Below are 27,776 nucleotides of genomic sequence, written 5' to 3'. Positions count from 1 at the left end.
TTATGTATGTTCGGCCCTATTGATCCAATCGTGACGTACGTCGGCTGAAATGATAGGAACTAACCAATAGCATACAATGACATAGAGAAATCAAATACAGCCTCATGTCAAAAAGAATAGAATAAACAAAAATTTCTTTTGAATTAAATATTTGAAATAAAAAATCACACTAAATTTTCTTTTTTTTTCACCCTTTCACTTATCAATATAAACATAAAAGTTTTTAGAGAGTTTCGCCCTCGGTTATAATGTAATCTTTCATTCTGCGTTTAAATTTTTCCAAAATTCTTATTAGTTTTCTCAGGATTCGAATAAACTGAATGCATTTAAATAGCATTGGTCATAATTTTGCGCCTACTCCCTCAAGGCTTAAAAAATGTAACATTTCAAAGGAATGGAGATATTTCAAAGATTCGCTGAGACTATAATTTTTATCTAATATACGTATATCTGTAGTCCATCCACTCACGGTAAATATTGCAAAACCTCCGAATTTTAAACAACCGCTTGGATTGACATGAAATTGGGTATGCACATAGCTGACAGGTCAAAGAAAAAGTGATATTGTGCCGACGTGTGCTTTTGCCTTGGGAGTTAGTACAACCACTTTTATAATGTGAAAAGACATACATTCAAAATAAGTCCTAAAGTGGATAAACTGAGTAATTCTAAGCTAGTTTTTGTTCTATAGATTTTTTCTTAACATACTGTTTGAGTTATTTGCAAGTGAATATATTATGTTCGTTTTTCAACAAAAAAGTCACGTTTTTAGACGGTTTTAGAAAAAAACTCAAAAAGTATTTTAACGAAAAATATTCTTAGCAAAAATATAGCGTATAAAAAAGTGAAAACAATGGTGTATGTATGAAGTCTGTAGACCCTGTAAAAGTAGAGTTGTAGTTAAGAGGAAACAGTAGCGATCAACAGGTAGCGAAAACGCGTTCCAAGATTGCGGCTGTAATTTTGAATATTTTTTCGAGATATTTGGCACACGTATTCGTAATATAATAAAGAATGGCGGTACAGAGCCCAATTTGAAAAATATATGAATATGTGGAAATTACTCTGTAATTAAATACAATATTTAAAAAACGAGCCTGTACCGCCATTAAGAAGAACAAAAAAATACACTTTCTTCAAATGAACTTTTTTATCCGATGCCTAGATTTTGTGTCATTTTGGAACTACTAAAATTTTGTATTTCATTAGTAGTTCCAAAATGACACAAAATCTAGGCATCGGATAAAAAGTTTATTTGAAGAAAGTGTATTTTTTTGTTCTTCTTAATGGCGGTACAGGCTCGTTTTTTTAATATTATATTTAATTACAGAGTAATTTCCACATATTAATATATTTTTCAAATTCGGCTCTGTACCGCCATTCTTTATTATATTACGAATACGTGTGCCAAATATCTCGAAAAAATATTCAAAATTACAGCCGCAATCTTGGAACGCGTTTTGGCTACCTGTTGATCGCTACTGTATCACCTTAATGAAAAGCAGGTTCTACTTCGTCAAAATACAAATCGAATATTTTAACATGAAATAACCATAAAACGAAGCACTTTTCGGGAAAAACTCATGACTTACAACTGTTATAAAATGTCTAAAAAGTTTTATTTGTATTTTTATAAACGTTTCTAGCATCAAAAGTTAGTTAGCATCAAAATGAAGTCTCTTTTTTGTTAAAAAAAATGTAAAAATCACCGCCTAATTTACTTATGTATTGTTTATGTGATATGTACATTTTTTACTCTTTGAGATATTTAGTATCACTAATGTTTAAGTTATTTTAAACCAAGGCATTTTTTTTCAAAATTAAAATTTTTTTATTTTAAAACCAATTTTTTTTAATAAGCATTTCTTGCCAATAAATCTTATAGATCATATAAACAGTATAATATAAGTAAATTAACTAGGGCGGTAACTATTAATTTCATATGGAATGCTAATTAGGTGGTGATTTTCACGATTTCTTTTAGCAAAAAAAGGGACATATTTTATTTAAAGCGTAACTTACTTTTGATGCTGATGGTGATAGAATAGATACTTTTTAAATAACAAAAATAAAACTTTTTTAAACACTTTAAAAAATTTGTGGCGAGTTTTCCCCGAAAAGTGCGTTATTTTTTGGATATTTTACGTTGAACTAGTCGATTTGGAATTCGACGAATAAGAACCAACTGTTGTTCAGCTCCAACTCTGTTTTTATTGTGTGTCCAGACTTCATACATACATAATTTTTTTTACTGTTTTATAAGCTTTATATTTGCTAAGAATAGTTTTTTCGATCAAATACTTACTTTTTGATTTATTTACGAAAAACCATCTAAAAACAAAAAATACAAGGAATTTAATTAGTTTATCCACTTACGGACATATTTTTACCTATATTTTTTCACACTCGAGAAGGGGGTGGTACTCATCCCCAGAAAAAAGCACACACTGGCACAATATCACTTTTTTCTTTGACATGTTAGCTATGCTTATGTCAAATTTCATGCCAATCCAAGCGATTTTGTAAAATCCAAAAACAGTGAGTAAATTGTCCAATGATATCTTTAAAAAAGACTAGTGCATTTTACAAAAACTTAGGTCAATAAATAATATGAAAACAGCGGAATATCAACCAATGTTGAATGTTTTTACAAAGTATTGTTTATTTTTCGCTACTCGAAGGGGACAACTATTAAACTGGTTTCTTCCACTTCCAGACAATTTTTTAACCGCATATGACATCAAAACCAGAATTAAAAAAATTCGGTTTCGACCTCTTAATACACGTAAATTGATCAAGTATATTTTTCTGTGACTATGTGTGTCACTTCCGGGTACACCATTTTAACCGGAAGTGGTGTAAAACTAAGAAAAGTATTTCTTTGTTCTCATTTTTCTAATGCGCGTCAAATTTCTAATCGCTAGTACCATCTATGGGTTATAATCTTTCATTCAACCTCTGTGATTATATCTGACAGACGGACGGACAGACAGGCATAAAACCGGACAGGCATAAATATTTGTTCTCGTCTTTCTAAGGCGCGTCGAGTAATACATAGTTTGTACTATTTCTGCGAATTTAGAACAATACTTCGGGTTGCAACTCTTTATCCTGAAGTCGGAGGCCAAATTTCTCACCTTTAGTACCATCTTTGGGTTATAAGCTTTCATTCCACATCTAATTTGTCATGTTTTAACCCGGCATCCGACAGGTGAACTTTTTTGCCACTAACAGACAGGTGGGATGTGACAAACCCCAGCATTGAAAGAGTTAAAGAATCTCAAAAAATATCTCTACGTTTAGATTAGTTAACAGAAACAGTAAAGATGCAGTAGAAATAAACAAACCAAGACACGTTAAATGATACTAGGAGCACTCCCGAATCATAATTTACAATGTGTAAACTTTGGAAATCATGACTTGGAATTTACAATGTATATACTGATGTGATCTTGATTATTGATATGAGATAATATTCTTATATGTCACTTAATTTAATCAATGTATTAATACTAATCTAATTAATTAACCAGATCACATATCAATATGTTTTCAATCTCAGGGCGAATTATAAATTAATTACTTACTTTCGTGGCTTCTGAATAATTCTTAATGGTTCCTAATCGGGATAGAAAAGAAAAGAGTAAAAAAAATACAAATATGGGTTACAATTATAATCAAAATATTTTTTATTTTATTCAAAAGGCAATCAATGCTTAATATTTGCTATTTCTTATTATTCTTAAACATAACATTTACAACTGGGAATTTTATTTCCTTTTGGTTTTCTATTGAAAGTTTTTATTAACATTTAACTATTAGGAGTTATTAGGGACAACTCTATTTAAGTTTGATGAAGCTTTTCTGATATTATTGATTATGTTATTCAATTTTTTATGTGGAATTTAATACGAAAAACCCATACATTCATGTCCAAACAAATGAGACTGACCTTTTCCTGGTGAACTGAAAATGTCCTCACACAAAACCCTTTCCTGCTATCCTTGGCTGCGATCAAACCTCGTCCTGGCTTCCAGTGATGTTCTCCTTTGAAAAACTAGCTCGAATAGCTCTCGTTCCTGCTTTTGTCGTGATGCTGTGTTCTACCTTTTTCGAAACTGCTATCAGCTACCGGGACACTCTGGGCTCAAGGAGGTTCTTTTACTCTCGACCTGGCCTACTTCTCGTTCCACGATAGATACTCCACACTCACGGAACTACCGGCTTTCTCACTCCTCGAACACTACCGTCTACTACTAGACTTCACTTCTCGACAGCTCAAAACATTCTGATCCCACTTTGTCATTCATTCACCTACTTTCTCAATATCCCTTCCAGATTCACAAATCAACCTTCCACCACCAACTCTCATTCTCAGTATTCCTCAAAAACCAATTTTTAATCTTTCTAAATATGCTTAATGGATTTCAAAAGAAAATATTTAATTCCCATTCTAAAATCACTTTCTACTATTTACAAATTTTAATGACCTATTCTCTCTTTCAAATGAGTCTTATTTAGCATAGGCTAATGATCGAAACCTTCCGCGAAAAACGATAATGAACTATCATCTATTTCACTGAGTTTTATTTAGCATAGGCTAATGATCGACCTTCCGAGAAGAACGATAATGGTACGCGTCATTCACTTTGTTTATTTTAAGCGCACTGTCCCGAGTTCCGTCTAATCACTTCTTAAAATTAAATATAACAATTTGTTGTATACAGGGTGTTCTAAATTTATATGCCCGTGGTTGAGAAAATTGAAAATATTTTATATTAAATTGAATCCTGTTTACAACCATCAAAATTTAATTTTCATATCAAATAGAAATATAACAATACATTGTAAATAATTATGATTCGGGAGTGCTCCTAGTAGCATTTAACGTGTCTTGGTTTGTTTATTTCTACTGAATCTGGATTTTAAATTTAGTATAAATTTCTACGTATTATGACTGTTTCTTGTTGAGAATAAAGAAAAAACTTCACCAATTATGGTTTCATTTCGAAAACAACGCACACATCTTATGGAAAATATAATGTCACTCAAATTCAATAAAATTTATACGAATAGATCCGTTTTAATTTACCGATCAAATCTTATCATTGCGCCAACTCTCTATTTTCAAAAATAAGAGCAGAAATTGATACAAATAAATCTGAAATCAAATGGGTAGGTACATAAGTTAGAGAGAGAAAAAATATTTTAAACTACCCAGATTTTCGGTACTCCATAAATCAGCGGATTAGTTTCACTAATCCGCTTAGGCCCAGCGGGATTTAAGCTCTTATGAATAGCACTCGGAGCAATAATGATTGTAACTTTAACACTTTTAACACTTTATGGACTCCAAAAATGTGATTTCGATAAACTTTAATTGCAATTTGCGCCGTAATTAATCATAATTAAGAGTTGGCGCAATGATAAGATTTGATCGGTAAATTAAAACGGATCTATTCGTATAAATTTTATTGAATTTGAGTGACATTATATTTTCCATAAGATGTGTGCGTTGTCCGTATTATGACTGTTTCTTGTTGAGAATAAAGAAAAAACTTTACCAATTATGGTTTCATTTCGAAAACAACATAAGTCCACAAACTTTAAAACATAATATCAAAAAAATAAGCAACATTTAAACTTTTTTGGTCTTTCAGATATAGGTCTGGATCCCGCGTATGAAAAAAAAGTTGATTAATAGCAAGCTGAAAATTTGTTAATAGCTTAAGGGTGTCTAGTCGGATAAACTTTGATATATGGGAACACTGGAACAGGGGCAGTTTTAATTTTGGAACAGGTTAAAAATTTGAAACGGTCACACCACGAAAACGGCACATGTATTTTGTCCGACAGAACAGACTTAAACTCTTCGAACAGAGATTAAACTCTCATGCAAAAATTAGACTGCTATTTATCACCAAATGGGCCTTTTAATGAGTAGAGCATGTAGAATATGTCAAATGACAGGAATTATGACAGGTGATAAATAGCAGTCTAATTTTTGCATGAGAGTTTAATCTCTATTCGGAGAGTTTAAGTCTGTTATGTCGGACAAAATAAATGTGCCGTTTTCGTGGTGTGACCGTTCCAAATTTTCAACCTGTTTCACAATTAAAACTGCCCCTGTTCCAGTGTTCCCATATATAAAAGTTTATCCGACTAAACACCCTTAAGCTATTAACAAATTTTCAGCTTGCTATTAATCAACTTTTTTTTCATACGCGGGATCCAGACCTAATAGATGCATTTATAACCCATAATACTTATATAAAATATAGTATTACTATCAGAATCTCTAACTACTAATGGAAAGATTTTTACGTTTCCTGAAAAATTTACACATTGTAACATACAGTGCTTCCATAAAGTAACGCATAATTTCATTATTTCGTAAACCGGCGACTTTAAGGAAAATTTTCGAAACAGGTCGATTTTTATTTTTAAATTACAATTTTTTGGCATATTACATATCATACTAGTGATGTCATCCATCTGGGCTTGATAACGTAATCGATGAATTTTTTAAATGAGAATAGGGGTCATGTGATAGCTCATTTGAAAGGGTATTTAATTCTCTATTTACTAATACAAACAATAACATAATTATATATACAGGGTGTCCAAAAAGAATTCTTTAATTAAATTAATTGAGACAAAAAGAAAAATGTATGTAACTTATTTAATTCAAAATTCGTTTTACTTTTGTCAGAAAATTAAATGTTAGAGCTGCCATCCACCTGCCTCTTGGAAGTTTAAGATTACGCTTAAGCGAAAATCAATATTTAGGTTTTAAATAAAACATTTTTATGTTTGCTGGCACCAATAAAATATATTTAGAATTAAACAAATTACATACATTCATCTTTTTATACCAATTAATTTAATTTAAATAACATTTTTTGGACACCCTGTATAAATAATTATATTAACAATTATATTATTGAATAGAGAATTACATACCCTTTCAAATGAGCTATTACATGCCCTTTATTCTTATTTAAAAAAATCAACGATTACGTCATCACGCCCAGATGGATGACGTCACTAGTATGATATGTATGCCAATAAATTGTAATTTAAAAATAAAAATCGACCTGTTTCGGTATTTTTCCTGAAAGTGTCCGGTTTGTGAAATGATGAATTTATGCGTTACTTTATGGACGCACTGTATATTGTTTCGCAATGACCCATTAAATTATTATAAATGCAATTAACCATTGACCATGTCATGAAAATGGCAATATAAAATTAATTTTTCAAATGTCAAACTTTAAAATTTGTTTTTGTTAACAAAAAAATAATTTAAATATCTATTATGAAATTCGTTACAAACAAAATCTGATATTTCAACTAAACGAAACAAAATACACAATAAAAGTGAATTATTAAACTCATTCAGGGACCCGTTCAGACAAAAGAGCCTACAACTGGTTTTTACCTGAGTGCGAGTGGAAGACTTGTAACGTGAAGCGATCGATATTATGTATCTAACTAGGTACTGTCTTTTCCGTAAAAATGTATATCTTGGCAACATCCTGTTGTTGCCAAAGTGATGTTTAAGCAATGTTTTTGACCTACGGGGGTCAAATTGTCGTTATAGTGTAAGGAATAAAATATATAAATAAATCGGATTACTGAAAATCCGACAACGGTGCCAAGCTTAAAGAAGTGTACTAAGCGAACATTCACGGATTATACCTAGAAAATGATAGCATTTCTAGGTGATGCCAAATGACTGCAACGTGAAAAGATGCCAATTTAATAGCGGGATGTATATATATATATATATATATATATATATATATATATATATATATATATATATATATATATATATATATATATAGTCTCATTTTGAAGTAGGTAGAATGACATTCTAGTAATTTTTACATATCCATACCAGTGTGAATTTTACTACACGTAATTTGCCGTGTAAAGACAGAAAAAGTAGGGATAGCCGTAACATATTTGCGAATTATGTACCCATGGCCATAATCTAAACAGTACATGTTTTCATATTCATTTGCAGTTATCAACATTCTACACTCAACACTTCCAACTTTCTAAAACCATTCCAAAAAATAAAAAATGTTTAAATTTAAAGGTTAGAAAGAAATTTAAATGTTACATGACATTACGCCTAACTGCTACGGCACCGTCAACGAAAAGTTTATAAATGCACCCTAGAACGTCGAACGTCAAGGTCAACGTCGAACGGCAACGTTAACGTCAACGTAAAGTTTATAAATAGTCCTTGAATATTTATTAAAGGTAGGGCGTGTCATGTATCTGCAGACACTTCCATCTCTACCTTTCTGTTGTTATATTTAATAAAACTATGGGCCGACTTTGACTACTTTATTGAAACACATTAATTTGTATCTTTTCACGAGACAAGATGGACAGCTTCAACATGACATCATTGCCGACATTACAGTGTTCTGTCTGCTGTGACATTTCTTTGACAGCTCCCAAAGTATGGTATTAAGGTGTGTTCCGAAATGCCATAACTTAAATAAGTAAATATTATACAACATCTGTGAACTCCCATCTCGACCCTCTGTCAATGTCGGATGGCAGTTAACAGCACGTATTGTACTGTGGTATTGTGGTGAATTGTATATACACAACAACTATTAAATAAACTTAATGTAAACTTAAAAGATTAATAATTAATTATTTACCTTTGTTTTATTCCATTTGTATTTACCTCCTATCCGCGACCTAGTTTAGTTATGTCTAAATGAAATGTCTTGAAGGGTCCCTAGATGAGAAGAAGCAAGTTACCCTGTCTTATTCCTACCTTAACTCCTGAATACTTTATCAGAGATCCATTATTGTCTTTATTGTATTATTAGTGTATTGTATTATTTATTGTATTACTATATTGTTTCTGTTTAATTTTGTATTAGGGATAGGATTGTATATTCTCTATTGCAACTGGCTGAATGACTAATGTCTAGATATGCCATTAAATAAAATAAAAAAACTCCTGAATACAATAATTGCAATATTAACAATCACCTTTCCGGTAACATTTCCTTATCTTTCTTATTTTTCTTTTGTGTTATATTTTTGAAATGCATTTAGATTTAAAAATATATTTATTGTGACTGGCTGAGTGGCGGCAGCCCATACAAAAAAAAAAACAAAAATAAATAAAAAAACTGTTAGTTTATATGTTTATATTTATTACGAGAAATAATCTCACATAGAAATTAAACACCAGCTTCGTTTTTTATCCATGTACGGAAGAATGCGACATTGGCATAAACTGATGGGTCACCACTTTTTACACAGTCATGTTCACCGAAGGACACAATACCAACTAGCGTACCATTTAGTTCTAATGGACCTCCCGAATCGCCCTAAAATTGTTAATAATCCTATTTAATATTATTCAAATAATACCCAGAATTGGGCAGGTCACGTAGCGAGACTAAAAGACTCAAGATGGACCAGAAAACTAACTGACTGGCGCCCAGGAGAAGACAAACGCAGCAGAGGGTGACCACCAACACGCTGGATGGACGACATTAAACGAATGTTGTAAAATACACACAAAACCGTGGAGAGTGGCGAAAAATGGGAGAGACTTATGTCCAGCAGTAGACGGAAGAGGTTTCATGATGATGATGATGAATTAATATCCACACTAATGGTTTGCAATAAAAAAGCAGGTTTTACCTTCAAAGATATCGTTTGCATAAGAACCAAACTTATTATATCAACAGCTATCGGGAAATTTGGTACACAATGAAAAAAATACCCCAAAGTATACAAGAATAAATGATATAAAAAGAGAAAAGATTTCATCGATTTAATAAAATCTTTTGCGTATCTGTTTTTAATGTAATTGATGCTCGTTCAGAACAGATAGATCAAACAGCGAAATAGATAGAGAAAAAGCGACCATGATAGGTGAATGGCAAATTTTAGTCATTCTTTATGTTTTCGACGTCGCTGAATCCGAATATGAAGTTTATTTTTATCTAAAATTGGTGGAACATGTTACAAAATCAAATTTTAGACAAAAATGCGAAAAATCAATTGCAGCGGTAACTTTAGCGTCTCTCAAAATGTTGATGATTTTTCAATTTTAACTCTCTGTATCTTTGGTCGCTTTAAATTTTTCCTTTTGAGAATTTTACTGTATCATCTCTGAAGCATTTAGATAACAACGAAATTTTTCAGAAACGTTTAAAAAAGTTAAAAGGGGAGTTGTTAATTTTTAAACATTTTATCGTCGGATTTTGTTAGTTTCATGTTTACTTAAAAAAGTTGAGTGACAAACTTTTCAGTTATTAATTTTAACCAACAGCCCTACAGGCCTTGGCTTCGATAGTCTTGACTAATATCTTCGACTTTTGCGGTCCTGTACTTGTCCTCTCCAGTCTCTTGTATCCGTTTCTTCTAGGTCGACAGTGTCGACTAGTGTCTTCTCGGTGCTATCGACGTATGTTGAGGGTATCATATATACACCAGACAACTAACATAACTATTCTCCAGACGCTAAGAAAAGACAAAGAAACAATTAACACCGTAAAGAACAGAAAATTGGCTTACTTCGTCCACATTATGCGTAATCATAAATACCGACTTCTACAGTTGATTCTATAAGGCAAGAGAGGCCCTGGACGTAGACGTATATCCTGGCTGACCAATCTTAGGAAGTGGACTGGTCTAACGTCAATTGATTTATTTCGAGCTGCTGTGAAGAGAATAAGATGGGTCATGGCCCATATCTCCAGAAGATAGGTACCTTCAGGGCCGCGCCAAAGCTTTCAAGCGCCCAGGGGCAAGTAATATTAGGCGCCCCTTTCCTCCTTCTTTTTGTAAGTAGTTTTTTGTAGCTTAGTGAATCGTTATACGGTATACCTACAAACTATTTTTTATGTGTTAGGAAAGTATCATCATCATCATCATAATCTAACCGTTATCGTCCACTGTTGAACATAAGCCTCCTCAAAGTTTCTCCATGTCTTCCTATCTTGAGCTACCAGCTATCCAGTTCCCGGCATTTCTCTTTACATCGTCACTCCAGCGCGTCGGTGGTCGATCTCTGCTTCGTTTATCCTATTGTAGATGGTTTTTCGCAAATAACACAAAAAGGTTGTATTTTATTGAAAAAAATATTCTTAGCAAAGATAAAGCTTATAAAAAATTAAAAAAAAACTTGTGCACGCATAAAGTCGGTAGATCTAGTAGAGGAAGAGTTGTAGCTCGAGAAAAGTGGGTTCTTATTTGTCAAATTCCAAATCGAACATTCCAACGTGAAACGACCAAAAAATGAAGCACTTTTCGGGCAAAACTCGTTATAACTTTTTTAAAGTCTTTAGGAAAAGCTTTATTTTTTTTAGTTTCTAGCAGCAAAAGTAAGCCAGTAACGCTGAAAATAAAGTTGGTCCCTTTTTTTTGTTAAAAAACATCGTAAAAATCTCCACTTAATTAGCATCCCAAATGAAATTAATCGTTACAGTTTTACAATTTACTTCACTTTGTATATTGATACAGGGTGTCTGCGTAACTTGGAACCATATGGGAAACTTTTTTAATATCAATTTTACGAAAAAAAGTCATTCTTTATAAAGTGGTCTGCATAGTTTAAAACCTAAGATGCAATCATCAGATATCAAATTTTGTCAACAGTATACGAGGTATGTCAAAAAATATGAATTTCGCTCAAGAGCAAACTACCTTTATATTTCAAAATATCAAAAAATTTTATTATGAAAAGTTATTTGTAATTAAAAACTATATTCAAATATCCAATAGCAGCCTTCTATTTAAAAAAAAAATCTGAAATTTTCCTAAATTACCGATTCCGAATATCATTTTTATTTATTAGACATGTAATAACTCTTTTATTAATAATTTTAGGAAAAAAGTTATTCTTCATAAAAATCTGTGCATGGTCTAAACCTCAAGATGCAATCATCAGTTATCCAAGTTTGTTTATTTTATACGAGGTGTGTCAAATAATATAAATTTAGAAAGAATTTAGAAAAAATTTAGAAAAAATTCTTTCTAAATTCATATTATTTGACACACCTCGTATAAAATTAACAAACTTGGATAACTGATGGTTGCATCTTGAGGTTTAGACCATGCACAGATTTTTATGAAGAATAACTTTTTTTCCTAAAATTATTAATAAAAGAGTTATTACATGTCTAATAAATAAAAATGATGTTCGGAATAGGTAATTTAGGAAAATTTCAGAAATTTTTTTTCCAGTAGAAGGCTGTTATTGGATATTTGAATATGGTTTCTAATTACAAATAACTTTTCATAATAAAATTTTTTGATATTTTGAAATATAAAGGTAGTTTGCTCTTGAGCGAAATTCATATTTTTTGACATACCTCGTATACTGTTGACAGAATTTGATATCTGATGATTGCATCTTGGGTTTTAGACTATGCAGAGCACTTTATAAAGAATAACTCTTTTTCTTAAAATTGATATCAAAAAAGTTCCCATATGGTTCCAAGTTACGCAGACACTCTGTATGATCTGTAAGTTTCACCATTTCAACGTGCTTATTTTGAAAAAAAAATTTAAATTAAAAAAAAATAATTTTAAATTTTGAAGGAAATGCCTTTTATTCAAAATTTTTCCTAAGAATATATTTTTGATAAATTACTTTTTGAGTTATTTGCGAGAAACCGTCTAAAAATGTGTTTTTTTTTGTTGAAAAATGAACATATTCACTCGCAAATAACTCGAAAAGTAGATATTGACTTAAGTAATATAAAAACTTCCCCTAAGGCAAAAGCACACGTCGACCTTATATCATTTTCTTCTTTGACATGTTAGCTATGTGTATGCCAAATTTCATATTAATCCAACTTCATATTCAGAGGTTTTGCAATATTTTACCGCGAGTGAATATAGTAATAGTTCAGTTTAATGAGAGAAATAACGGTTCGTACACTTAGGGGATCAAAGTAATAAAACTGCTATTTTTATATCTACCTACGATTGGTAAATTTTCAATTTTACAAGATAATAAAATATTACTAATATTTCTGGTAATTTCGGCATTACCAATTTTTTTTTGGCACCTGCCGGCGCCTTTTTGGTTTGGCGCCGGGGGGCGCCGCCCCTCTCCGCCCTTATGGACGGCGCTGCCCTGGGTACCTTTAGAAGTGCAACATCATTTGTGAATCACAAGTAAATGGCTTGATGAGTGGATGAGCAAATCAACTTTTATCCAACAATAAAACACTGAAAACGTTTGTTTTCTTTACTTCCACAAAATTTATTACAACTATGTGACTACAGCTGTTTCGGCAGAGTGCCTTTCTCAAGTGATTTAGATGACTATGGGTTTGTCTTTTTAAAGTCTTTAACTGAAGAGGTTGAGGAGTGGGGAGCCGTTTGTCTCGAGTTGGTCATTCAGAATTATATCTGTATATTTCAATTTATTAATTTCCATAGATTCTAATAAAGATAGCTTAAGGCCTTTATTTTGAATATGCAGAATGAACAGTTTCAAATTCTGCATATTCAAAATAAAGGCCTTAAGCTATCTTTATTAGAATCTATGGAAATTAATAAATTGAAAAATACAGATATAATTCTGAATGACCAACTCGAGACAAACAGCTCCTCACTCTTCAACCTCTTCAGTTAAAGACTTTAAAAAGGCAAACCCATAGTCCTCTAAATCACTTGAGAAAGGCACTCTGCCGAAACAGCTGTAGTCACATAGTTGTAATAAATTTTGTGGAAGTATAGAAAACAAACGTTTTCAGTGTTTTATTGTTAGATAAAATGAACTTCCATCAAGTAACGATCGAATCCATCAACTTTTATCCCTTTTTATCAAGAAGCACCACTAACCATATTTACAGAACCATTGCCATTATTCATCATGCAAGCAAAATCCTGTTACATATAAACAATGAACGGTTAAATAATAGATAACTTTCTGCATCCAGAGATAGCTGAAAAACAATGCGGATTCGTACTAGGAAAAGAAATGCGTGAACATGTATTGAACACCAGATAATAAATTTGAAAACGCGAGGGAACACAATATGCAAATGGTATTTTGGTTTTTAGATTACCTAAAGGCTTTCGATGAAGTTAGATCATCTCTTAAGTACAATGGGAATTATGGGATTACACAACCACCTAACCTAAGAAGAGGTAGATAAAAACTCAGTCAAAGTACACGGAATATATTCAAAAGCCTTAAAAAAACGCTGGACGGAAGGGCCGCCCGAGAACTTTATCGTACCGATCTATTATCGTTATCGTACTAGATACTGGCATTCTATAAAAATAGCAAAGTTACTCGTTATTTTGATATTTTAGAAACACCTTTTATACTTGAAAATATTTTATAGTTCTACGCATCATTGATTCCTGCATTTGAGTAAATGTTCGATGCCATATTTCGGAGACACACTATAGAGGTATAGATTATTGCATAAATCAATAGAATATTATAGGCATACTTTCATTTCAAATTAGTTCGTTTTTCTGAGAAATTAATAGTTTACAATATTTGCATTTCATTCTATTTCTATTACGCCAGTCAATGCGCGAGATTTAGAACAAGGTATTACCTCCGAATTCTATCCTACTGCAAGGATTTTAATGAAATTTTGGGAGTAGCCCAATCTCTTAATTCAAAGTCTATCCTATATGCTATGGCGCTTTTATCATAGGGGCGGTTCCCATTACTTCTCGGGGGTGGAACATTTTTATTTTCGCATTACATGGAGAAAAAGGAAGATTTTTAAGAAAATTTAAAAATGCATTCTATGATTTGATCACATTTTTTACAAAAATCATTCATTTTCAACCCGTTCAACTTTTTGAAAGTAGAAATAACACTATATTAAAAGGTATTGCAGAAGAAAAACAATGCATTTAAATTCTGGTGGATGAGGGGTTAAATGTATGTACTTTTCATTTTTCCTTAAAGTACATTAGTCATATATTTTTTGCACCATATCTCGCTTAGTTTGAATGTAACCGGCATTTAGTGGTGCTCGTTTTAAAGGCCTTTTAAAACACTACAAAAGGCGTTGGTAGCATTATACACCTAAAAGCTACCGTTCCTCTGTTATTTCAAGTTGAATACACCAATTTGAGCATGCACCAAAAAACAAACTCTTTTCACCTACCATATCTCTTTTTGTATTATAAATAGAACATTTTCGAAGGAACGAATCTCTTTGTTATTTATAACCTAAAAAATGTTTTATATAGTGTTTTTAGTTCGATGCATAGTTTTTAAGGTATTCACAAAAAACCGTCCGAACAGGTGTCATTTTTCAATGAAAATGGCCAATTTACAACTACGCATAACTCAAAAAGTATTGAGTTTTTAAAAAAAGTATAGACCAGTTTTTGCTTAGAAATAGGTTCTCTAGCCACTTCCGTGCTTATTTTGACCAACAAATTTTCCACCCCCTTGAAGGGGTGGGAACCGCCCCAAGATAAAAGCGCCATAGTATATAGGGTAGATTTTGTTTCTTGAGCTATTCCCTACGTACTGTCAAAATATCAAGTACATCTATGTAGTAGGATGGAGTTCAGAGCCAAATACCCTCATTGACTGCCCTATTAATAATGCTCTGCTATGATCGCGTGAGAGAGGACACACACAAGATTATAGCAAAATTTCTATTTACTGTAGCTTTTCGAGTTTTTGAGCTACAGCAACGAGTTTTATGTCATTGGAAAGGTAATTTTGCATTCTTTAAAAATATGTAAAAATATACAGGGCGTATCAAAAAAATTAAGATTTTTTTTTCAGTTCCGGTATAACCGGAAGCCACATTTTGGGTAAAATTTATTGTGATAATAGAAAATAAAGTACCATATATGCCTGCAAAATTTCAAATTTTATTTTTTATTACAAAGGAAGTTACGGGCAATCGAATATTTTTTTATAGAAAATTCATAACTCCCCTCCTATGGGGAGTTAAGAAATCTGACTAATGTCATTCAATTTACCGATATGATTTCAAAAACATATCAAAAAATAAACAAATTCCTTGGAGCCATTTTTGAGAAAATCTAGTTCAAAGTTATGTCAAATTTTGACCCCTTAAATATAGGCAAACCATAACTTTTTGTGAAAAACGATAATATTATTTTAAGCCAACTATTGGGATATTCCCATTGATTTTTTTTGGGATCGCTTATCCCAACTATTGGGATAAGCGAATTATATAGGTACAGCCAACTATTGGGATTTTCCCATTGATTTTTTTTGATAATATTATTCTTATAGCACCATCTTTATGCTATATAACGACTCTTTCAAATTAAACTTATCTTAAACAAGCTTTTAGATAGGTAGGGAAATGTGTCGGGTGCGCGGTCGGCCATGTTGGCCGCCATTTTGAATTTGGAAATGTCAAATTCCGTATTTCTATTTACTTATTGATGAGCTAACTTTGAGTTAAATTTCATTCGTTTTGGTCAAAATTTGCAAAAATGGGCCCTAAATATCCCCCCTATTACGCCCCCCCCTTGAGAGGTTTTTTTGAAAAGCTTAGTTTCTCGACAAAATTCTCTTAAGCTTACTCATACCGAATTTCATCGAAATCGATCCGGTAGTTTTTGCTGGGCGGTGGCGACATACGTACGTACATACGTACGTACGTACATACGTACGTACATACTTCCGACATGTTTTTTTTTATTTGCTTTTTAGACTCAGGGGGACTCAAAACGTCGAAAAAAAGTGAAATCTGAAAAACATTTTTTGCACGATCCTATAACTTTATCTATTATACTATACTACGTATGTAGTACGATAAAGTAATATTATACTATACTACGTATGTAGTACGATAAAGTAAAAAAGTAGACAGTACTAAATATTATCACCTTTATTGAACAATATATGTATATTCTAAACACATAATGAGGAAAGTACTAGACCAATGGGGTGGAGGAGTAACTATAAGAGGCAAAAAATTAGTAACCTGCAATATGTGCAGATGACACTTTTATACTAGAGGCGAACGAAGCAGAAATGACTAGGCCAGACAAGGAATTCGGACTTATAATCAATAGCGAAAAAACAAAAATAATGATCGTAGAGAGGACAAATAATAATCTACCGTACATACACCTAGAGGCTAATTGGGAAGTAGTAGACATATTTGTTAAAATATATTAAAATATTAAAGGAAAATGGAGTTGATAGTCAAGATGTACGAATCATAGAAAAATTATCAGAAATATGCAAAATACAAAGAGGTGTCAGACAGGGTTGTATACTGTCCCCACTGTTATTCAATTTATATTCAGATAGAATATTTAAGGAAGCGCTGCATAATTTCGAATGGGGTGTAAAAGTTAATGTAATTCTGATAAATACAATCAGATATGCAGACGCTACAGTTATTTTAAGTGATGATATGAATGGATTATAACACCTTTTAAATGCCATTGACACAGTGGGAAGAGAGTTTGGCCTAAACATAAACTGTTCAAAAACAAAATACATGGTATTTAGCCGTTTGGCCCATCAAGATTCACGGTTCTATGTTGATGGTCATATAATTCAAAGAGTACCCAGTTTTAAATATCTTCGTTGCCATATTACTGAACAACTGGATCCAGATAAAGAGATAAAATGTAGAATCAAGATAGCCCGCACGACATTTTTAAAAATGAGGTCATTCTTCTGTAATGATAACTTGCAACTTCAACTTCGAAAGCGCATGATTAAATGTTACATTTGGTCAGTCCTCTTATATGGTGTCGAAGCATGGACATTAAAAATATCCACCTTAATCGTTTGGAGGCATTTGAAATGTGGCTACACAGACGTAGACTAAAAATACCATGGACGGCTATGCTGACAAATGTTGCAGTCCTTAAGAGAGCAAATGATGCCCGCGAGCTGCTTGATAACATCAAATATAGAAAGATGGCCTATTTTGGACACGTAGTAAGGGGAGACCGGTATAATATTCTTCAACTTATTATGATGCGTAAAATCGAAGGACGCAGAGGAATTGGTAGAAAGCAGGCCTCTTGGTTGAAGAAAATCAGGGAGTGGACAGGAATAAAGAATGCAGCACAACTATTTAGAATAGCTCGAAACAGAGACAGTTTCGCTATGTTAATCGCCAACGTCAAGGGGACTTGATAGGGCACGTTAAGAAGAAGAACACATATTTGTATACTTGGGTTATCCAACACTGGCGATAGTTTCCCAGAAATCAAGGGTAGGCTAGCAAACCGCAACATTTAAATTAATTAAAATAAAGCAAGACCGAACAATAACAAGCAATACTGAGCTCAGGTCCTTACGTCCTTATTTTTCTCATATCTACATACGCAGTTGAATCACGGAATCTTAAAAACATCGATAGAAGTAAGGTCGAACCGAACCCTTCGAAATGTGGATCTAAAAAAGAATTCTATACATATTCTAGATAGAACCCAGCACCAACCTGTCAATTTTGGAAAAGCTAAATATAAAAAACAGACTTATAGTTATTAAGGTACTAAGGGTATTATAAGGATAATAACGCTTGAGGTCAATGGTGTATAGACCGAGGGCTTATTATGGCCAGAGGTAGGTATATACGTTGACCGAAAGCGTTATTATTATAATAATCGTGGTGCCTTCAACGTTTAATGTCCGACTAAATGGTTCTTTATACCAGAAATAGTCGTAACGTAATTGTGGTAACCATAGTTTTACTTAGAGTTTTATTTGTCAACTTAACAGTATTCAACCCGTTATTTAAATTGAATTGGCCCTAGGGCGTTATTTTTCAATAACACGCCCTTGGGCGTTATATCGTACTTAATAGACTTCGAAATAATGTCATTATTTGTCAAATAATAAACCAGTCGGACATTATAGTTATTAAGGTATTGTCCTTTTCATGAGCATTTTTCAGTGCGTAACAAATGATAGGAAAAAGGGTAAGTTCGTGATAATACACATTTAGGACATTTATTCTAACATGACATTTTAGTTAAATCTGACAGTTGTCACATTTTATTTTCAATTTGGAATAAAAACAAATCAAATGTGTTTCTTGCATTTATAAAATGGTATTTTCTTTGATTTGTATAGTCTTATAAATTATATAGATTATATTTGTAATATTATCATCTAATTAAAATTTTTTTTTATTATGGCGCCACCTATCGACAACTATAATAACTAGAATAAATGTTGTAAATGTCTGTAATCACGGACGTGTCTTTTTTCTGTCACATACAATTTAATGTGTTAGAAAGAAATCGAAAAACTGTGACGCACTGAAACATGATTATGAGAAAAAGAATACCAAGGGTATTACATATAAGGATAATAACGCTTGAGGTCAATGGTGTATAGAACGAGGGCCTTCGGCCCGAGGTATATACGTTGACCGAAAGCGTTATTATTGTAATACCTGTGGTGCCTTTAACGTTTAATGTCCTACTAAATTATTCTTTATATGCAAAAAATTTGAATGAATTTTGAATTAATTAGTTTTCAAATAAGTACATTTACCAGAAATAGTCGTAACGTAATTGTGGTAACCATAGTTTTACTTAGAATTTTATTTGTTAACTTGACAGTATTTAACCCGTTATTTAAATTTAATAGGCCCTAGGGCGTTATTTTTCAATAACACGCCCTTGGGAGTTATATCGTACTTAATAGACTTCGAAATAATGTCATTATTTGTCAAATAATAAACCAGTCGGACATTATAGTTATTAAGGTACCGAGGGTATTATAAGGATAATAACGCTTGAGGTCAATGGTGTATAGACCGAGGGTCTATTATGGCCCGAGGTAGATATATACGTTGACCGAAAGCGTTATTATTATAAGACCCGTGGTGCCTTCAACGTTTAATTTCCGACTAAATTATTCTTTATATGCAAAAAATTTGAATGAATTTTGAATTAATTAGTTTTCAAATAAGTACATTCACCAGCAATAGTCGTAACGTAATTGTGGTAACCATAGTTTTACTTAGAGTTTTATTTGTCAACTTGACAGTATTTAACTCGTTATTTAAATTTAATAGGCCCTAGGCCGTTATTTTTCAATAACACGCCCTTGGGCGTTATATCGTACTTAATAGACTTCGAAATAATGTCATTATTTGTCAAATAATAAACCAGTCTGACATTATAGTTATTAAGGTACCAAGGGTATTATAAGGATAATAACGCTTGAGGTCAATGGTGTATAGACCGAGGGCCTTCGGCCCGAGGTATATACGTTGACTGAAACCGTTATTATTATAATACCCGTATTGCCTTCAACGTTTAATGTCCTACTAAATTATTTTTTATATGCAAAAAATTTGAATGAATTTTGAATTAATTAGTTTTCAAATAAGTACATTTACCAGAAATAGTCGTAACGTAATTGTGTTAACCATAGTTTTACTTAGAGAGTTTTATTTGTCAACTTGACAGTATTTAACTCGGTATTTAAATTTAATAGGCCCTAGGACGTTATTTTTCAATAACGACCTTGGGCGTTATATCGTACTTAATAGACTTCGAAATAATGCCAATATTTGTCAAATAATAAACCAGTCGGACATTAAAAAATAAACTAGACTAAGAGCCGCTATAGGTGAAATTTGCTAATCATTTTAGGTAGGATAAGAGCCTATACATTTTATAGTAGAACCTAAAAGAAAACGTATGAACACTGTGCCGCTACTTTTTAATGGCACATGCGTCGACAGTGGCGCATCAAACTTTCTACTTATGGACGGGATAAATAAATTAAAAAGTACCCTCCCTCACTCCCAGAATTCAATTTTTTTTTAATTTTTTTTTTAAATTTTTTTAAGTTATATGTGACTAAATAATAAGACTCAGACTAATTTTAACCTACGACCCCCTTCCCCCACCATCAAAAACTTCATTTTTCGTTTTTATTTTTTTTAGGAGGGATGCAATCAATTTTAATGCACGCCCATGCATGGTCTGCTTGTATTGTTCCGCCCTTAACGGCCGTTTATGATTCTCAAAAACCTACAGAGCAAGGTTCATATAAAATTTCTAAGGGTATACCTATCAACTTAGATTTTTACATTTTGGCCAGGTTTTCGGCGAAATTCACCACTGTGCGACGGATCTATAAAAAATATACATATTTTGTAAAAGCCTCAACTAGGCCTATGAATTTTTTGAAATTTTAAAATTGATTGTATTCCACCTAAAAAAAAAAGAAAAACGAAAAAGAAAGTTTTTTATGAGGGGGGGGGAGGGGTGGTAGGTTAAAATTATGCTGAGTCTTATTATTTAATCACATATAACTTAAAAAAATGAAAAAAAAGTTAATTTATTTATCCCGTCCATAAGTGAAAAGTTTGATGCGCCACTGTCGACATGTGCCACTAAAAAGTGACGGCACAGTGTTCATACGTTCTCTTTTAAGTTCTACTATTTAAGTTGTAGGCATAAGATAATGGCATCAACACCCAACAATAGAGCCAGAAACATCGGTCATCAATTCACGGTTGATAACTCTAGGTACCTTTGAAGTGGTTGATAAATTCACATACTTAAGCTCCCTGATCACCAAGGAGAACGTCATGACGGAAGAAATCAAGCGAAGGATAATCCTAGCAAACAAAAATGACATTTTGGACTGAGTAGACATATGAGAAGCAGAAACTTAAGCCAAAAAATAAAAATAACCATATACAAAACCCTTATACAACCAGTGTTGACATATGGATCAGAGACATGAACCATCTCCAAGGCAGATAAAAAGCTTCTGCTGGCAGATAACAGCAAGAAAATCTAGCAAGATAACAGCAGAGCAACCCTCTTAGAAGAATCCTTATGGCACAACCTGTGGGAAGTAGAAATAGGGGTAGGCCAGAACCTACAGGTCAGATGGAAGGATGGTGTAGATGAGGATGGGAGAAAAATAGGCGCAGCAAACTGGCAACGGTTGGCAATGGATAGGACTGACTGGCGTAATAGACTTAGGCAGGTCGAAGTTCTTTCATAGGGCTGTAGCACCATTGATGATGATGATTTAAGTTGTAGGGTCTTATCGTGCCTAAAATGACGGAATGGGACGTTTCATCGCCGCCGGTTCATCGCCGCCGTTTCGATGCCGCCGGTTCATCGCAGTCCATTTCATCGCCGTCCGTTTCATCGCCGTCCGTTTCATCGCCAGTTAGTCAGTTGATTTTGTATTACGGGATATGTCACGACACGACGTTAAATTCAGTTCAAAACTTTTGACAATTAAAAAGATAAAAAATATTATTATTTACTGTTCTTTATGTATATACCGTTCTTAGGCGTCAACGCCCTTCGGTAGGGATCTATGGGGGAGTATCACCGAGCTGCAAGCCCTTATCCCTTGTCGTACTGCTCCCTCAGAGGTCGATCAGATGCCCGCATATGCCAGTCTAAGCGCCAGATTCATATTTAGAATTTTATACTGACGCGTTAGCCTTTTTGTTTTCCGATGGCCTGGGCTGGGCTTGAACTCACATACCTCAAGGCAAAGTGAAGTGTGGGTCAGCCGCTAGTCGCACTGAGCTATCCGATCGACTTATTTACTGTTCTACTTCCCCTAAATTTTTGTACAGAAATTTTGGGTTCTTTTCGAATTTAAGAAACAGTTTCTCTTGGTTGGAAATGTTGACCGTGAAATTTAAAAGATTATCATTATAATATATTTTATATTATAAAAGTTTAAAAGTCTATTAAAAGATTAAGTATGGCAACGGGAATGGTGATTTCCTAGAATTCTTAATTAATACTAAAAATAAATAATAAATGTAACTGTCGAAAATTCGGAAATATATCAGATAGCGATTAACTGACTGGCGATGAATCGGCTGGCGATGAACTGGCGGCATCGAAACGGCGGCGATGAACTGGCGGCGATGAAACGTCCTAGACCCCTAAAATGATACCAAATTTCACCTATACCGGCTCCTAGTCTAAACCGAGCACGAGCATACTTAAATTACTTCTCCACATAGCCAGAAGAACGAGAAATATAGAACTTCTGGAAGTGGCAGGAAAGATAGAAGGTCGAATACCGAGAGGAAGATCTCAAATACGATGGACAGACCAAATAATAAAGACTGGTGTAAAACTCCTATAATATGAAGCCGTCCATCTGACACAAAATAATGAGTCTGTAAAAGTCAAACCTAAAATTATTACAATTATTACAAACTGTTAGTTTGAACAATTTTATAAATATGTAGCTACAAGAACAATTTTGAGTTTCTACTAATTTGTTTGCTTTATTTAATTATTGTATTAAATATACCTCGCAAACTCCTGATTTTCTATTTCCAGCGCAAAGTTTGTCGTCACTATCACATAATCGGGCGTGGCTTGCAGCGGTAACTTTAGCGTCTCTCAAAACTTTGGACGTCAATCCATCTGGCTAAAAATGTAAATTTAAAATTACATAGAGTTGTCTAAAAAATCGTAACTCCAGCAGGTTGAGATACTTATACTTAAAGGTTTTAGGTTAGCAGTTTAGTCAACCTCAACGTATATAGCCCAGTAAATGACTGTTTTGGAATGTAATTTTCAGGGGCAACTCCGAATTGCATGAAAATTTTGGAATTAGGTTCTACTTACCCTCCACTTCAAAGTTAAATTTGTGCCGTAGGTTGCTTTTACTGGGGGGGAGTAACAGTCTGAAAAAGCGCATGTTTAAAATAGGATAAATTGACTGATTATAAGCAACTTTCATTCTATAGAGTTTTTTGCGTAAGTCAATACTTTTCGAGTTATTTGCGATTGAATATATTTACTTTTCGACAAAACAAACTCTGTTTTTAGACCGTTTTTGCAAAATAACTAAAAAAGTAAATATTTTATCGAAAAAAATACTCTTAACAAAAGTGTAGGTTATAAAAAAAAACGAAAAACAAATGGTGTATCAGTATAGTCTAAACCGAGAAAAAGCAAAGTTGTACCTCATGAAAAATACGTTATTATTCGTCAAATTCCAAATCGAATATTTCAGCGTAAAACCACCGAAAATTAAGCAATTTTCGGGAAAAACTTATCAACATTTTTAACGTGTTTAAAAAAGATTTATTTTTATTTTTTGCAAAAGTTTCTAGCATCAAAAATAAACGAGTTACGCTTAAAAAAATTGCCCTCTTTTTTTTGGTAAAAAACTCGTGGAAATCTCCCTCTATTTAGCATCCTAAATAAAATTAATCGTTACCGCTTTACCATTTACTTTAAATGTATGTGCATTGTTTATGATCTGTAAGTTTGACCGATTTGAAGTGCTTACTTTTGACAAAATTTGGTTTTATAGTAAAAAAAATTCTAGAAATGTTGTAAAAATTTTCATTTTTCAAAATAACTTAAAAAGTATTAGTGATACGAAAAATCTCAAAAAGTAAAAAAATGTAGGCTTTGCTGTTATAAATATGACAAGAATAAAAAACCGCTAAACGCCGTAAAAATGAGTGGCGCATAAAATATTCCAGCTACAAAAGATCTGATATGAATATTACGTGGCGCGAAAATGGATTTTCATTTGATGCAAAACAAAATTCTAGTTTTATTTTAAAAGATTTTTCCATAATATTTGCTAAATTTGAAGTAAACGCGCCACAAAAGATTAACTTTGATACAGTTTGAATTTTGAAACTATTTTGTGGCGCGTTTACTTCAAATTTAGCAAATATTATGGAAAAATCTTTTAAAATAAAACTAGAATTTTGTTTTACATCAAATGAAAATCCATTTTCGCGCCACGTAATATTCATATCAGATCTTTTGTAGCTGGAATATTTTATGCGCCACTCATTTTTACGGCGTTTAGCGGTTTTTTATTCTTGTATCAGGAGTTTTTCATAGATATTTATAAATTAAATGTATGAAGTTGAATGCAATGTTCCTCTATTACACGTCAAGCTTTATAAATGGTCACCTTTGTTGCATTATCTCCCAAATGATCTAGTGTCCATCGAATGTACACTAGATTTTTTTTTATTCGAAATAGATTGAAAAAAAAAATTAAGATGGCCGGTAAATGAAGTCGGATTGCCCGTTGCCAGATCAAATTTAGCGTCGTAACCACTACAACTACATAAACCATTTCGGGAATAATCGTTAATTGGATTATACTTTTGTAGCTTAAAAACTTCTAAACGGCTTAACCGATTTTGATCAGTAAACATGAGTTTGAAACGTATTGACCAGTAGTATCTGATGGATCTAAGGTCAAGTATGAAAATTGAAGCTATTACAGAAATTATTGAGCTTGAGAAACCGTTTTTCCCACAGGAAATAGATTTTATCATACTTATGAAGCCTATAACCTAAAAAATTCAAATTTTCCGGGATATGAGGTATACACCGTTAAATTCGTCTGGAGTACTTCTATAAACGCTAAGTTATTGGCGCAATTTGTTGGTTGAAATGTTGGGTAATTGTCGAAAAACCAAAATTTTCAAAGTTTAGTTTTTCAGTTTTTCGGCTATACTGAGCCGTGTGTATGTCTGATTCTGACGGCTTAGACACCATTTGAAAGCTTAAGTCAACACTATTAATTTGATGTATTTGCGGTTCTCCTGGCTCTTCTTGCTCCGAATATATATACCCCCAAAACATATGCCGTTTTGTACCTACCAAGTCCTATAGCTGGCTTATGGGTGGTCAAAAGTCACAAACTACACCGGTTCTAAATCGGACCTGACCCCCTCTTCAAACACAGAGGAAAAATATCAAATCGGTTTAACTTTCAAACACACATACATATATATATCCACAAACATTTTCCCTTTTTTAAATAAAAATTAAGTCACATTTCTAAGCTCTATAACTTTTGAATGGTATAACCGATTTTCAAAATTAGACATGGGTTGGAAAGGTAATAATCATACTATTAGAAGCCGCAAAGGTCGGTCTTAAATTTTTGAAGTTTTTGGGAGTTTTGGGGGCCAGAACGAAAAACAGACCTAAATAGGAAGGGCCGTAAAATCTTGGATCACCCCTGGACCAAAATGGATGGTTGACGTATGAATGGGTGAGTCTTTTTCTGAATTTGAAGATGGGAGTTGGCACAATTTTCAATTCAGTCAGATTTAGAAAATGAAAATTTCGTGTATATAATAGTGTCGCGTGTAGGGGGTTGTATTTCTGCGCCACTGGCGAGAACTGCCGTTCTCTGGTAATTTTTTCGATATAAAACTAACAGCTTCGATAACCAATAAATCGAAAACTATTAATTTTATTAAAAAATGTATAATGAACATTTTTTGCTTATAATTAATATTTTTACCAGCATTTGCGGTCAAAATATAATAAAAAATTTCCACCCTCGAGATGAGGTGGCAACCACCCCATGGTAAAAGCGTCTTTCGGCATCATATAGATTTTGATCCTTGGACTATCCACTACTTATTGTCAAATTTTCAAGCAAATCTATCCATTCTGTAAAAATTGCGAAGTGAAAAATTTCAGTACCTGGACTAATTATACTTTTGGAGCTCTATAACTTCTGAACGGTTTACCTGATGTTGACCACTAAACATGAATTTGAAACGTATTGACAAGTAGTATCTGACCAGCATCCAAGATCGAGTATGATAACTGAACGTATTACAGGAATTATTGAGCTTGAAAAACCGTTTTTCCCATAAGAAATAGATTTGATTATATTTATGAAGCCTATAACTTAAAAATTCGAATTTTCCCAGATATGAGGTATACACCGTTAGACGCGTCCTGAGTCCTTCTACAAACGCTCAGTTATTGGCGCAATTCGTAGGTTGAAATTTTGAGTAATTGTCGAAAAACCAAAATTTTCAAAGTTTAATTTTTCAGTTTTTTGGCTATGGCGAGCAGTGTGTATGTCTCAGCTTGATCGCTTAGGCACCACTTGAAGGCTTAACTCAACCCTATTGATTTGGTGTATTTGCGGTTTTCCTGTCTTTCCTTGAACCCCAAGATATATACGCCCAAAAAATATGCTATTTTGTATCTACCTAGTCCTCTAGCTGGCTTACGGGTAGTCAGAAGTCAAAAATTAGACCGGTTCTGAATCGGCCCTCGCACCTTCTTGAAACACAGAAAAAAAAATTCAGATCGGTGTAACTTTTCCACACACATACATACATACATACATATCCACAAACATTTTCCATTTTTTAAATAAAAATTGAGCTCGATATTTCAGAGCTCGATAACTTTTGAATGGTATAACCGATTTTCAAAATTAAACATGCGTTGGAAAGGTAATGATCTGTGCTATCAGAAGCCGCAAAGGTCCGGCTTAAATTTTTGAAATTTTTGGGAGTTTTGGGGACGAGAACGAAAAACAGGCTTTAAATGGGAAGGGCCGTAAAATCCACACCCTTGGACCAAAATGGAGAGGTAACATATGGATGGACGAGTCTTTTCCTAAACTTTAAGATGGGATTTGGCCCAATTTTCAATTCAGTCAGGTTTAGAAAATCGAAAATTTCGTGTATATATAGTGTCGCTTGTAGGAGTGTTGTGCGCCACTGGTGAGAACTGTCGTTCTCTGTGGATAGTTTCATTTTGTTTTTCTGTAAGACAAAAATGAGTTAAGATATGGCTGTTCAAAATTTGCATACACTCGTGATTAGTGACTCGTTCATGTTCTTTCAACTATACGCTGTGAGCTCGTACGTAGAGGGGATATTTACAAATTCGCGAACGCCAGTAGTGACAAGTTTGTAAACGTTTACTGGAAATTTGACATAAATGTCAAAGTGATTAATTTAAAATTAAAATTAAAAACATTAATTATAAACAATATTAGTTGGTCAAAG

General features: G+C 33.1%; 2 protein-coding genes across 2 annotated transcripts in view; one reads left to right on the top strand and one right to left on the bottom strand.

Moving 5' to 3' along the window:
* The window catches only part of LOC126882601 (trypsin-1-like), a 189,234-nt gene that overhangs the window by 54,456 nt on the left and 107,002 nt on the right, over positions 1–27,776 (top strand). The window lies entirely within an intron of this gene.
* Positions 9,174–27,776, bottom strand: part of LOC126882624 (trypsin-7-like) — a 71,102-nt gene continuing 52,499 nt past the window's right edge. The window contains exons 5-6 of the mRNA XM_050647601.1: positions 23,273–23,392; positions 9,174–9,371 (exon numbers count right to left, since the gene is read on the bottom strand). Coding sequence (XP_050503558.1) covers positions 9,222–9,371; positions 23,273–23,392 — 270 coding nt within the window. The 3' untranslated portion in view covers positions 9,174–9,221. The remainder of the gene's footprint in view (positions 9,372–23,272; positions 23,393–27,776) is intronic.

The sequence above is a fragment of the Diabrotica virgifera genome, chromosome 1, assembly GCF_917563875.1.
Source record: "Diabrotica virgifera virgifera chromosome 1, PGI_DIABVI_V3a".
NCBI lineage: Eukaryota > Metazoa > Arthropoda > Insecta > Coleoptera > Chrysomelidae > Diabrotica > Diabrotica virgifera.
This window is presented reverse-complemented; position numbering and strand designations above follow the sequence as displayed.